At 43.8% G+C, this 14,396-nt stretch overlaps 1 protein-coding gene across 1 annotated transcript; it reads right to left on the minus strand.

Annotated features, from left to right (window-relative positions):
- Positions 1 to 2,302: 2,302 nt before the first annotated feature.
- ndnf (neuron-derived neurotrophic factor) lies at positions 2,303 to 12,551 on the minus strand. Its single transcript, XM_023266892.3, has 4 exons — positions 12,030 to 12,551; positions 6,084 to 6,278; positions 5,566 to 5,690; positions 2,303 to 4,442 (listed from the first exon to the last, which is right to left on the minus strand). The coding sequence occupies exons 2-4, from the start codon at positions 6,275 to 6,277 to the stop codon at positions 3,046 to 3,048; spliced, it is 1,716 nt and encodes a 571-aa protein (XP_023122660.1). The 5' UTR covers position 6,278; positions 12,030 to 12,551; the 3' UTR covers positions 2,303 to 3,045.
- Positions 12,552 to 14,396: the final 1,845 nt, after the last annotated feature.

Here is a 14,396-nt window from a genome sequence, read left to right on the forward strand (position 1 = left end):
GGTCGGGATGGAAACATGGCAATTCTGGAGCAGCAGCTGCTTTTCTTGGCCACAACAGAGAGAAGCTTTCTGTTCACCTGAGACTGCTCAGTACGTGTGGACATGTGTGCTGATGTGTCTGGCTTTTCTCTTTGCTTGTTTGTGGTTAACGGTGTCTAATGGCTAAATGGTGTTGCAACTCAACCAATTCTTCCAGATTTTGAGTCTGTTTTCTTAAGGGAACACACCTCAGAATATAAGTGGAGGTGAATAGAAAGATTGCTTCATGGATGGTGGTCTGTTTAGTTTCACCTGTTCTTTGTGACTGATGTAATTTCAGACAATATCCTCAGAGATACTTTACATTTTTGATGAAAGTAGTACATGTTTTGCTTCCCCACTGGAGAAATTCATCACTGTAGTCTTACTTGGTTTTGTCTGACCAGCAGCGTATGGTGGTACATTGGTGGCTAAGGTTGTATAGATATTGTTCATTTACTGACTTACCCACTCCAACACTCTTGAGTTAACATTAAATTATTCCTAACAATATGTTTATTGCTAAATGTGATAAAATAATGCAGCAGTAACCCAAAGTCACCAAATTGACTAAGCAATGTCAGCTATATAAATTTATGCCAGCAACCACAATTTCTGGGTAAACTGACATAAACAGTGGTGTGTTTTATTGCTTAAAAATTCTTTTAATTTGTAAAAGGCAGATTATATAATTTTTCTCCTTAATTTCTGTATCCATCCATCCTTCATCTATACACCGCTTAATCCTCATTTGGGTCGCAGGGCAGCTGGAGTCTATCCCAGCAGGGGAAATATACAGACAATCACACTCACATTCACACCTATGTACAACTCAGAGATACCAATTAACCTGAGCATGTTTTTGGACTGTGGGAGGAAGCCATAGTACCTGGAGAAAACACACACATGCACAGGGAGAACATGCAAACTCCATGCAGAAAGATCCCAGGAAGGCCAGGATGTGAACCGGGGATCTTCTAGCTGCAAGGCGACAGTGCTAACCACCAAGCTACTTATTATAACGGCAAGTTCTGAGCATCATATTAAATGTGCTTCAAAGCAGTGACTTGACTAATGCAACTGCTCTCTGTGTCCATAAGATCCATAAGGGTGAGTCAAACTGGGAGGGAGGCAAAGAGAAACATAATAGAACAAATGCAAAATGTGATATTCATGGTCATTGTTTGGTTTTTGTCAGTCTTACTAACATACCGACATTTATGATTATCTGTATTATTTGTGATTGGTAAATATGGATTCCCACCTCTACATAATGTTTACATACCAATAACACATTAATCACAAAAATAACAAATAATACTAAATTTATGGTTGAAAGAAAGTGCAGCTCTTAATGTTCTTGCCTTAGAAAAGTGTCTTGGTAGCAGCCTCTGTATGTGATAGATGTTATATATTTGTGTTTGAGATGCAATTTTTGCACTAATATAAGATATTATAAGGACATATTTCCTGGGATTTACATAAACTGAAAATGTACTGTGTTAATTACAGCTGAAGTTATGCAGCAGTTTTGATGCAGCACCAAATATTTCTGTCCAGGCAGATGTTTGGCAACCACCATGGTACACTGTGGCTCCTTCATTATCATAAAAAATAAGACAAAAACGGCCAAACTATTTGTAGTATTTGACAAGAAATCTGCTTCTATCAGTACTGCTAGCAACTTTTAAATCAGACACAGTTGACTTTTATCGTACTTGTTCCTCCAACCGTTATGACACTGATATTGTGCATGTTTTTATTTATGAAATGCAAATTTGTCAGTCTCCACAGTTTTGTACTTCATCACTTAGGAGATCAGTAAGTACAGCAGCAACAAAGTGTTTTTATTTCAAAATATAGATTACAAGAGGACTGTGTGAAAGAAGATGGTCTGTACTCCCAGAACTAACCCAAGCATTCAACTTTTCTGCAGATTTTCTGCAGTGAGAGCAGTTCTAATTAGGTTTTTTGTAATTCAGTATTATACAGAACATGAATGGTTATCTGGCACTCAAAAGAAGTATCTACATTCTATGTATTTATGGGAGTGCACATCAATGAAACGCTTCTTTTTCCAGCTCATAATTCATATTGTGTTTGTCTTCTCTAGTCACAAATCATTTCTAGGATCAAGTTATTGTTTTAGATCCCACAGTGTATCAAGTTCTACTTATGCGACTCTAATTTAGGTGTCTGAGTCCATAAACACAATGTGCAGTGTGCTCTTTCATCTCAGAGTTTGTGATGTTAACTGCTTGGCAAAAGAACATGACACCCAGGGTGACACAGGGATTACTTGTTCTATATTTAGTCTTTATGTACATGAATATTGGCAGGACAGCTCTGTACATGTGACACACGCACACACAGCGATACAGTGATAATAACACAGATCTCCAGCACAGAACACATTTACAAGATGAGCTCTAGAGCAAACACTGGCTGAGATACGTAAGGGAATGTCTGAACTACGACAACTTCCTCGTAAAACTGGAATCTTCTTGTAACAGTTATTATTGTCATCAATAAAAACAGACGATTGAAAAAGAGAGACGAAAAGTATAAAATAATTTAAATTTCCTCCTAAAACGCTGAGTGAATATGCAGTGAGAGATCTATACAAAGCGGGTAGCTACCATGTCCCCTCCAGTCAACGTGATTTGTAACTGTAGGACGAGACAAATATGACAGACAAAAGCAAGTGTCATGCAGCAACAGAGAAACATACGAGATGAAAAATGATCTTCTTTGAAGTTCTGCCTTCCCAGTGGCAACACGATGTCAAGACGACAAGCCTGGTAACAAAGCACCGCACGCTATGGGCCACCCAGACGTGCCACAATGAAATGTAAACATAAATATACAGGTTGATATCTCTCTCTACAAACAGTTCAGTCACTGCCACAGGCGCATCAGCTGTGTGAGTAGTCAGTCTGTATACACTCCTTAGTAGAATATCACTTAGAGTTAAATAAACTTATTTAATATATATATTTATAATAGATTTATTCTTTGCAGAGTCATTTAGCAGTATTTCCTTGTTTTCACCAGTTTGCTCTGGTATTTCACTGAGTGACCACTGTGTCCCACCACGTAAACGTCCAGCAGGTAGGTCTTGCCTGGTTCCAGACCCGTGATGGTCTCTGTGGTCACAGCTTTCTGCAGGTTCGGGCTGTGGAAGTACTTGCACAGGACCTTTTCCGACTTCCTGCGGGTCTCTGGCCCGGCGCACTGATTTTGTTCCCGGCGTCGCTGCTCCTCTCCGTAATTGTCGGCCACTTCCTTGCGGTAGATGCAGTATTTGTTGCGGTCCTGCGTGCCCAACCAGGCCACAGTGACGGAGGAGCAGGTGCGTAGCTTGTCGAAGGCCTTGATGCGGGTGTCCTCCGGAAGCGAAGGGAAAGGCTGTTTGCTGCTGGGTCGCGTGGTGGCGAGCACCTTCAGAGTGGAGGCTCCTTTCCTGCTGCCTCGCAAGCGGATCAAGTACTTGGCTTTTGGCTTTCCTCGCAGCTGGAACTGCCGTACTCCCTCCACGTTCTGGGAGAGCAGCAACTTGCCATCGCGCCTCACTTGAACCTGAACGGCGTCCAGACATGTGTGGACGAACAGAGTGACCCTCTGGTGGGAAGACACTGGGGCAAAGCGCAGGAACTTGCTGCCTTTTCTCTTGATGAAAACATCCGATACTTTGCCATCCTTCAGCTCCACCGTCTTCTGACGGGCTTCCTCTTTAGTGCGGGCGAAAGTTCCTACGTATGCCGTGCTGGTGTTGGTGGCAGAATTCACAGCAAACACATCAAAGTAGTACTGTGTGTCTGGTTTCAGGTCTGACACAGTGAAAATGTTTTTATTGCCAATGCACACCTTCTGAATGTCTGACGCTCTGGGTTTGGCTGTGTACGCCCGTGAGATCTTGTTACTAGTGAGGCCTCGGTCTTTACCAAAACCATTGTCAGAGGGAACAAAGCCAAAGTGCACAAAGTCAAATGGGCTGAAGTCTCTGCCGGGCTTCGGAGCCAGCATGAAGGCATCATCAGTGCTCATTTTAGCCTCGGCAGCGCACATGCTCTTGAAATTGTGCTCCTTGTTGATCACCACACAGTACTGCACAGGCTGGCCCATCAGGGAGCCTGTTGGCGTCGGTTTCCAGGCCAGAGTGACGGTGGTGCGACCCAGTGCGGTCACATCCACTCGGGGGTCATAAGGCAGTTCTGGGTAGGGCTGGTCGGACTCCGGAGTTGTGGTGGCGTATACCTTGAAGTTACTGTCTTTCTCAGTGGACAGCAGCTCCAGCTGGTAAAGACCAGAAGGCGTACTGGTGGCCACATAGGACTCCACATCGTTCCCCTTGTAGGTGAAGAGCTCCGTCCCTTCATCTACCGTCACCTGCTGCTTCTGTTGGTCCAGAGGTTCAGGCTCTCCTGGAAAGCAAAAGCAAACACGCACAACATGAGCCCTTTGCTTGATTCAACATCCAAGTTGATTTATCCAGCTTTGATAAACATCTGTAGTCATGACCTTTACAGTATTTTTCTTGATGAAAGAATTTCCAGGCAAGCTAACAGTGTTTAATGATATGAGGTCATGATGAAGCTTTGCAAGCCTCATGGACGATTAGCCCCCTCACAAGGCAGCCATGTTTTCACTCCAAACATCCCCAAAGATCACAGGCCAGCATTCACTTGGCTTTTCCGGGGAAGTCACGCTACAAAGAGGCGCCTTGTAGTTTCTATGTGAGAGAAACAGTCCAAGCTGTTACCCCGGCTCAAGCAAGAAACCATAATATTATGTTTGTCAACTAGAGAGTGTGCTCAGTGGTGTACTAAAAATTAATGCTCAAAGATCTACTCCCACTAGAGACATTTCGGAAAACGGCTGCAAAGGCAGGAAGGAGTTCACTGGCTGAACCGTTGCTGCACCACATCTAGTGAAGTCAGACTGGCACTGCGTGTGTTGGGTTCAAATTTGTCATTATTCTTCCGGTTCAGGATGAATTCTTTTCTCTTGAGGCATGGTAAATGTCTTCAACAGTTTAACTACCCAATAAATCATTTTGGAATATTTGATCTGACAAGAGTACGGACACATGCAGGTGCTCATGTATTGGCATTCAAATATATGCTCACATCACACATCTACGCTCTAAACCGCTGCTTTAGTCATCTGGCAAGATCTGCTGTGCTGAAAGGACACCCTCCAGATGTAGAAAGTTTTAATGTGATGCAGAAAAAAAGAAAAAAGGCACAAAAGAAAAGAGGAAGGAGCACAGACGGAGTGCAACAGGATTTACCTTAAGAGGACCAAGAGAGCTTAAGTAAAGGGATGCAGCGGCTTTGATTCAGTAGACTGAAATTATAGACATCAGCTTGAGGCGAGTCAGACCTCATAAGTGGTCAGACTAGACACTACGCCTGTGACTTAATTAAAACCCACCAAAACACAAAGCCTAACATCACTGTGTAGGTTAATTGTGTGTGGGGGATAGTGATATTTCCACATAACATGTCATTAACCTCTTCTATGGCTGCCTGATGTCAATTATACCTGATCCCTCTCCACTGGCCTCCTCTGGCAGCTCCTGCAGCGTCAGTTTCCACTCTAGAGGAGCATCGCAAGGTGTCACGGTCACAGACAGGGGTGTGTTGTCTTCTTCCACCACAAAGTAGTACCTGTGAAAATAATAGGCTCGATATGAGCGTTCAAGATTCACAGTTTATCCTAAATTACACGTGGAGTAAATGCATGAACATGCTGAGACTGTAAAGCTCAGGCACAATGTGATATTATTGTACCGTCGACCTTGGTCTCTCTCCTTCTGAGCTGTCAGACTTTCTCATCTATTATTTAGTTTTTGCATCAACACAAGAGATCCTGTTACAGGGCAACATCTGATGTTTCCTATCTATTTACAGTAAGTGGACATCAACTGGTTGAATGTTTACCTCAGTGATTGTTGTGAATCAGTCAGCAGCTCAAGGTGGAATTAGCTCATTTTTGCAGCCATGCAGACAGTTTTAATCACCAGCATTATGTCATTCATTCAGTCACAGTTTGTTTCTTACCTTTTGGACGTGTCCCTGAAAAGGTAGCCGCTGATCTCAGCTCCGTCTGGAATCACAGAGGAGTCGTGGAACAGCGACTTGTCTCTGATCTGCATCTGAAAGAGGCCTTCATCTCTCGTAGGCAGCTTTTGGGCCACAGATCCGAGCCCCAACAACACCAGCAGCACCGCGCTCCAACCTTTACACTGCCTCATTCTGAAAGACAAAAACAAAAAGGGCTCAGTTTCATTCAGTGTAATATGCAGCATATCCTAAAAAGACTTTTGTCTGATTTGAGAAGGATAGTTTGACATTTTTGGAACTTCTTTTCTTGATGATGGCTGGATAAAAAGGTACCTCTCTGGTATCTCTACAGCAACTATACAGCCAGGAGCCAGTTAGCTTAGTATAAAAACCTAACAGGGGGCAACCGCTGAGTTTATTCAAAGACATAACTTAAAAATTTACACAATTTAACTAGTTTTGACCTTTTTAGTTATTCCACACCGCTTTCAGACAATCCAAGGTCTCACGCTCAACATCTTTCTCCCTTAAAGCTGTAACTTGTCATTTTTGCACTTTTTTGTCACAGTTTGTTATCACAGATTGAACAGAATGTTAACTAGTGAGTTTTAGAAGTGTTGGTAGAAATCTTCTCTTTGTGTGAATGTAACAGGGCCAGTAGTGCAGCAGTTGTTGTGGACTAAACATATATGTCTTATTGTATTAGTAATATATAATATACCATATATATTATTTTATTCTTCTTTTATTGTTATTATGTTTATTGTTATAATTACACAAAGTTTGGTCTGTCTCTCATAGCCGCTAAGCTAGTGGTTGTAGCTTAATATTTAGCAAACAGACATGAGATGGTCATTCTCAACCAACTCTCAGACTGAACTTCAACAAATGTGCTTCCTTAAATGTTAAACCATTACTTTACAGTACAACCAAACTAACAGTGATACTTATTGTGAAAACAGTTCTAGGATTTTGCTCCCATTGATTTTTATTTTATTCTACACTAAGCTAAGCGACTATTGGTTGCAGCTTAATGTTTAGTAACAAGCAAGATAGATATCAATTCACACATCTTCTCAGCAAGAAGTCAAATACCAAAATAACTGTTGCTTTAATGCACATTAGAAATGAGTACTGGTGACATATACGATGTGTTCAAAATGTCATTTTTTTCATGGAGGTACTAAATAGCTTTTTCTAATCTCTCCTTTCATTCTGGCATTGGCTAAAAACACAAAAACTCTCCCTAATGAGTTATAGCTATTTGGCACCACTTAGTTTTGGCGACACGCATACAGTGTTTTTATGGGATCCTGCTTTAATTTTCTCCCCCACTACATATTGTATTTCAAGTTAAAATGTGCTTTCTTGCCATGTTTCCCTTTCAGTTTTAGCCTTAATTAACATTTAATAGGAAATCCTGATCACAACACAATCACCATGTGTGAGGGAATCAGAGAGCGAGAGACAAAAAAGTGAAAGGAGTGAATGAGAACCCCGGGCCGCAGAGAGAGGAAGGAGGGATTAGATCTAAACTGGAATGTGTGAAGGAAAAGACATTGCTTGGCGCTCCAGGGAACCACACAGTTTCATAAAACGCTTAATATAAAAAATCCCCAAATCCGTGTCGTTTAAGTTTTATTGACGCTAATATAAAAATGTTTGGTGGTGGCGGCCACAGTTGGAGCCGAGGACGAGGTGCAGCTGGGAGCCTCTCACGTATCCCCTGTCTATTGATTGTGCCCCATTGATTGCAGCTGATGGGAACGCCAAATCCCTGGTGATTTAATCAGTGTAATGATGGCAGATTAGCCAGATACTTTACTGCCATTTACTGCAAGCGAGATGGTGTCCTTTTAATGACCCCTCTCCCTCTCCCTTTCTCTGCTCACCCTCCCTTGTCTGTCTCTTTCTCTTGATCACAGTTTTTCATCAGCCAAATAATCTCTTTCACACTTGTGCACACATATCCGTCCCATTCGGCTCCTCTTTACATGTTCCCCTCCTTCACTGCCTCCCTAAACAGAGGCTGATGAGTAAAAACCAGGAGGCCCAAATGAAGGTCCACACTGCAAACAACCGTGGCTTCATTTCTGCATTATGATCCTTTAAAAACACAAGCAGGGGGAAAAAGCCCTTGACAGCTCCTGTCAGTGTCTCTGTCTCTGCTGTTGTCTGAGCCCAGCCTCCCGTCGCACCGCCAGACTTCAGAGAGCAAAAGGAAAAGCCGCCTAAGTGGTACTTTGAGGTTTGACTCACACAGAGGGTGGAGATCCTTATCGCCTCAGCTTGTCTCATTCCACTTCAGAAACGTGTCAGTCGGAACAAAGACATGTCTATTAATACTCAAGACAGCGCTGAGGTGGTATGTAGAGAGCTGCTCAGAGCCGTCTTTCATTCCGACATCCCCAAACACCACAGAGACACAGCGAGGGCCCCGTCCCCCAGCCAGCTCCGTCCACCACACTGATGTCATTACACATAATGTCTGCAAGCACCCGCACACTCAGGGGTTTTATCACCGCTGTCATTTGCACATTTGATGTGCGCCTTCAATGTGCTCCTCACATGTGACACCGCTGATTTAAACCCTGCGAGCTCTCCAACTCCTGCCACTGAAGCACTCTCGTCACAATATACTGTACACTGCAGGGAGGTGACATCTGAATATTACTGGAGCAGTTGTACTGGGTCACTGCGGTTGCACAGAGCATTGCAGAGTCAACATGGTCACACAGCCTGCTCTGGATCTGCTTTTACACGCGGCCCGCCACCATTCTCATGCCACAGAGTTCCCTTACCAAAATAACACAGAAAGGAAAAATGCTGCATCTGGAACAAATAAAGTCCAATGTTTAATTAGAATGGGGAAGAATGAATGATCGCAATTTGAGGAATGGATAATTTTAAGGCAAAGTCACCCACAGTCGTGTCAACTTTGTTTTGCTGCTGCTTTTTATCTGTTTATTTATATATTTATAGGTTTTTGTTTCACTTTTACTGGGATGTGTCAAGTATTTTGGGTAGAATGTGCTAACTGGCACACTGTGGCATCTAGAGAGCTGTGCAATGAGATTAAAGGACAACTGCAGCAAGTTACATCGGGTGGAAATAGTCGTGATCTTCCTTCCCATGGCTGCCTACTTGCCACATCTACAATATCAGTCTCAAACTGAAAAAAATACACGAAAAATGACCCCCCATCTCCTCTCCATTCCTGCATAATGAGCGGAATGGCATCCCATCAACTGAAGTTCTTTAACAGCTTTGACCCAGCTCTAATTTAGGGTCATTACAAGCAAATCATGTGCAAAGCCAAAACAAAATGTTCACACTTTGTATTTACATCTCCCAGATGGATGCAATCTTTTCAGCAAACCGCTGCAAAATTAAGATCATTCACAATCCGCTCAAGATTAAAGCAAAAAATATCAATTACATACAACAATACAGCCTCAACTTCCATCCACCTGGTCAGCTCTGCGTGCACATGTGTGAGGAGTGTGTTCCCAGCAAGAACATACTGATTATAAGCTTTCCATGTATGGCGGCGTTTCTGAACACAAGGCGAGACTGCGTCCACGCATCCCCGTGTGTGCACGTATGTTCTCGTGCACCAAACTGCCCCTGACCTCCACTCACTTTGTTTAACCGGCCTCTCCCCTCCTTCCCTCCAGCTCCTTGTCAAGATGGATAAGCCTCCTGCCTGCTGCCACATGGAGCTCATTAACCGAACGGGAGGGGAATAAAAGACAGTTTAATTTCAACACAAATAAAGAGACATTTCGGATTCCACCCAACAAGACGCCTGGCATGGACCTGAAGCCTCTGTGTGTTTTCTTTACGGGGAAGTCTGAAGGCAGATTTATGGTGGGTCCTCGGTAGCGAGCTCCATCACCGCTGTCACTTCAGGGCCAATGTGGGGATTGGAGTAAGTGGAGTATATATGGGAGGGGGCCGGAGCCAAGGATGGAACAACACAGGAACTGGACCTGTTCTATAGGCGGGCCAAACCAAATCAGGTCTGGTTCTCTTGGACTGCTTAAACGGCTCATTAATGAATTGGTAGAGACTGTGGTGGAGGCTCTGACCCAAGAATGGGGATTTTTTTTTTAATCTGGTGCGTGTGTCCAAACCATGACATTCCTCTGCTCCACTCTGTGTATAAGACAAAGTCATCACTCAGGACCTGTCACCTCGCCATCCACAACATCACTCACAGTTTGAGTTTCTGAGCAAAATCCACATCAGCAGAACCACGAAGGCTGGCACAACAGCATGATGGAAAGGAGAGGTTCTTCTTTCTTTCCCTTCCCCTCCCTCTGCATCCTGGAATGCCTCTATGAGGAGGGTCGCTTTCTGCGTTTTCACATAGAACTGAGGAGGGGGGTTGCTGCTGCTGCTGCTGGTGGTGGTGGTGGTGGCTCTGACTGATGTGCTGGCATTGTGGCTGCGAAGGGGTGATTATAGATGACAAGAGAAAATGCCCCCCTCATGGGAAAGTCATCCACCCACTGCCCATCATCCGGGGCGCACGGGCCCGGCCTGCGTCGTGGGAAATGAGTCAATCATGATCCGTTATGTTGTGCTTGGAGGGAAGCACAGAAAGCCTGTTCAGCAGCTAGTGCGAGCTTCTTGTGTCCATCTGAGGGAGCATAATGAGGGCCTTTGGAAAGTGAGCGTGCCCCGGGGGAGGGAGAGAGCGAGCAGGAGCGCATGGAGAGGAGTGTGCATGTGTGTGTGTGTGTGGATATGATGAATAATTTAACAAGGAAATACAAAAAAGTTGCGCCCTTAATCTTCCACCACTGACTCTGGATATGTGACAAAAAAGGGGGGCAGCGCGGAGGAGACTGTAGATACACCGCTGAAGCCTGTCACTTTCTCCAGGACGCAAACGGGCTATAGCAACACTGGCGGAATTCTTTCAGCCGGAGAGTTTTCATATGCAAATCACGGTTTAGTTACGGTATGCGACGCAGACCTTCCCATTTTAAGACTTTTTTTTCTTCTTCTCTTTTCCTTGTTGTTCATGATTCATTCTCCTGAGAAAGTAGAAGAGGGAGGCAGTGTGGCTTCACCCTGCTGCTAAATACAGTTATTCAAATCCCCACTCCGGGTATGTCTCTCATTAAACACTGACTGAGAGGCTCTCACATGGACCGGATGAGGAAAACAACTCCCAACACGAGCTAAACTGTCATCAATCTGCCTTAGAATTAGCCCAATTAAAACAACCGAGGCGACGGCAGCTCAAACACATCCACATTTTCATTGATATCTTTAAAAAGTGGCTCTTCATCTCTTCCGGTCCGTTCCAAATGGCTGTTACAGGTGCGTAAAAGCACCCAAGGGCGGCACGGTGAAGGGAATATTTATGAAAACTGGATGGCATGTGAAAAGCTGAAAGCTACAAGTGCAGGTGGAGAGAAAAGAGAGAAATCTTACACATGAGGAGGTGGAAATACTGCGCGTATTGACAATCGCCTGTACTGGGTGCCGTGTCACCCCTGGGAGCATGGGAACTGTCGGGATCTTACAAAAGCAAAAAGATTTTTCCTAAAGTTCATCTCCTCTCCAGCTCATGCGCAATCCCAAACCAAAAAAAAAAAAAAACCTAAAATTAAAAACGCATGCGAGTGGGGGCTTGATTGAAATGTGTTTGAAACTTTTTAAGTTCCCGGAGTTGTAAAAACCGCAAAAACCTCTTCTTCCACTTCTTTTCTGTGTCTGGCAGGCGTTTCAAAGGCGCTGCTTCACTCGGGGAGTCCGGCTCTAAATTTATATGGAGCTTCGTTTTTACGCACAAAGATATTAAAAGCTTCAGAAAAGTTAAAGACAGAAGGGGAAGTTTTTTTCTGAACGTCGATCAGGCGCAGCCGCTACAAGCCAGAAGTAAATCATGTGGAAAAATATATATATCTTTACAGGAGACAGTCTTACCTCTCGGAAAATGAAGTTATCTGAAGGATGGCGCCTCTTGTTCTCAAAACCACTTTGGAAGAAATATGCAAAAAAAAAGAAAAATGAAAAAGAAAAGTGCCTTAAAGCGATTTAAAAAGGGGGGAACTGAAAAGCGCACGTTGTCCTCTACAGTGTCCAGTAGTTCCTTCAGTTTTCACTGCTATTGTTGGTGCCTATCAATCGGATTAGGCGACAGCTCTGGTGCGTGTTTGCAGTTTTCTTGCGGATTTAACTGGTCTCTAGTGGGCAGGAGTGTGTGTGAGAGTGCGTTTGAGTGGGTATCCCGAGTGCTGGCAGTGCGTCCCTCCCCTGCCGCGCCGCTGCTATTGAAACCTCCACTGGATTGGAGGCAAAACTGGTGCGAACTTCTTCTTCCCTGCGCTCTGAGTAGGACGACTCCAAGACACAGAACCAGCCCACTCCTTCAGCAGCAAGCCACAAGAAGAAAAAAAACCAAACCATGCATGCACAGAGAGGTTTAACTGGCCCTCAAACTCCCCAAAAATATGGAGACATGTAAATTCTTAAAAGCTTGTAACAGGGGCAGTGTGTGTTGCAGACAGTCAGATGTCACCAGAGCATGAATCTAACGCCCCTCGGTGTTCAGACAGCGGGCTTCCCCCTCATACTTTAGATTTCCTCGCTGTTGGCTGTGATGCTCCCTGAAAATTATTAGTTTGGGCAGTAGCACTCTGCTGAAGTCACGCAACCCCTCAGGCTATATAATGCAGGCAAGTTTTATCATGGGCCCTCTGTGCGCAAAAGCGTGATCATCATGATGGGCTCAGCAGAAAGGCGAGAAACGTCTCCTTCATGTGTCACACAGGACCTCAACACACAACAAAAGTTTTACTGATCAGCTGTGGAAATTCCCAGTGAGGCATTCACTAGTTTTTGTTGTCAGTTCCTGGGTTGGAGCAAATATTTATCCAAGATAAGCTGCCATTGACTGTCTCGGAACTGAATTGTCCTCCCTGAATTTATGGCTCCGTGGCTGAAGAGCGGGCAATCTAGATTTTAGAGGATGCTGCCGTTTCCTGCCGTTTCCTCCCCTCAGGAGGACCGTCTTTCATGTCGGGTATCTGCACATTTGCACACATGAGAGGCTGCAGGTTGCACGCAGGACCACAGATGATATCTTCATATGCAGGCCACCCCTTCAGTTTATGCAGTTTTCCTATATCTGTGCATATATGACAAGTTATGTTTTCTAATTAGATGGAAAACATCTGGAAAATGTCACATCCAGACTCTGGATGAATGTTTGCAGAAAGCAGGTAAATTAAGAAAAATAAAAGGATACATTATCAAACATAAAGATCTATAGTTGAAAATATTTTGATTTGGAAACATTTGTGTGTTTATTATGAGTATAAATGAGTTTGGGTTCAGTTTTATACTGATAATGAATAAATGTGTTGGCTTGCAGGCTGCTGGCTGTGAATCTGGACAAAGTGTTGGTACAACAGCGTCATCTAGTGTTTGCCAGAACAATTCCACAGAGGACACTGCAGAAATCAAAGGGGAAGATAGATATTTTTTTTGTCCTATACTCATTTTTTAATAACAAATGTGACATTTTAGGCCCAAAAGGCTGCAAAAAACACAGCTGCAATAAGGATGGAAGCTCAACTCACACTGTCTCTCATAACAAACAGCTCCTTTACAGTATTAGTTATATTAACTTTCATGTTTTAACATACAGACTGGGACTTCTGATGTACACTACCTGTCAAAAGCTTGGACACATTTTCTCATTGAATGTTTTTTCTTTATTTTCACCACTATTTACACTGTAGATTCTCACTGAATGCATCAAAAACTATGAATGAATACATATGGAATTATGTAGTAAACAAAAAAGTATGAAATAAGTCAAAACATGTTTTATATTTTAGATTCTTCAAAATAGGGCTGCACAGTGGAGTGGTGGTTAGCACTTCTGCCTTGCAGTGAGAAGATCCCTGGTTCGCGTCCCAGCCTTCCTGTAATCTTTCTGCATGGAGTTTGCATGTTCTCCCTGTGCACATGTGCGTTTTCTCCGGGTACTCCGGCTTCTTCCCACAGTCCAAAAATATGCTGAGGTTTACTGATTATTCTAAATTGTCTGTAGGTGTGAATGTGAGTGTGACTGTTTGTGTATGTAGCCCTGCGACAGACTGGTGACCTGTCCAGGGTGGCCCCTGCCTTCGTCCCAAGTCAGCTGGTTACATCAGCCCCCCTTCCAAAACTTTTGACTGGTAGTGTATATGTAGGCTACACACAGGTAAATGCGAGTGTGTGTGTGGTTTATTGATGCCTGGCTTTCTGATTAGTGCCGCTGTGACTCCCACATCCTTGAGACTG

Source organism: Amphiprion ocellaris, chromosome 2 (assembly GCF_022539595.1).
Source record: "Amphiprion ocellaris isolate individual 3 ecotype Okinawa chromosome 2, ASM2253959v1, whole genome shotgun sequence".
Classification (NCBI taxonomy): domain Eukaryota; kingdom Metazoa; phylum Chordata; class Actinopteri; family Pomacentridae; genus Amphiprion; species Amphiprion ocellaris.

What these genes read in the sequence shown, in the direction of transcription:
- ndnf (XM_023266892.3), bottom strand. Translation starts at nt 6,277, where the DNA reads ATGAGGCAGTGTAAAGGTTGGAGCGCGGTGCTGCTGGTGTTGTTGGGG. An exon ending in TTCAGGGACACGTCCAAAAG is followed by an intron (nt 5,691 to 6,083) that starts GTAAGAAACAAA and finishes TTATTTTCACAG; the next exon opens with GTACTACTTTGTGGTGGAAG. An exon ending in GGCCAGTGGAGAGGGATCAG is followed by an intron (nt 4,443 to 5,565) that starts GTATAATTGACA and finishes TTTGCTTTCCAG; the next exon opens with GAGAGCCTGAACCTCTGGAC.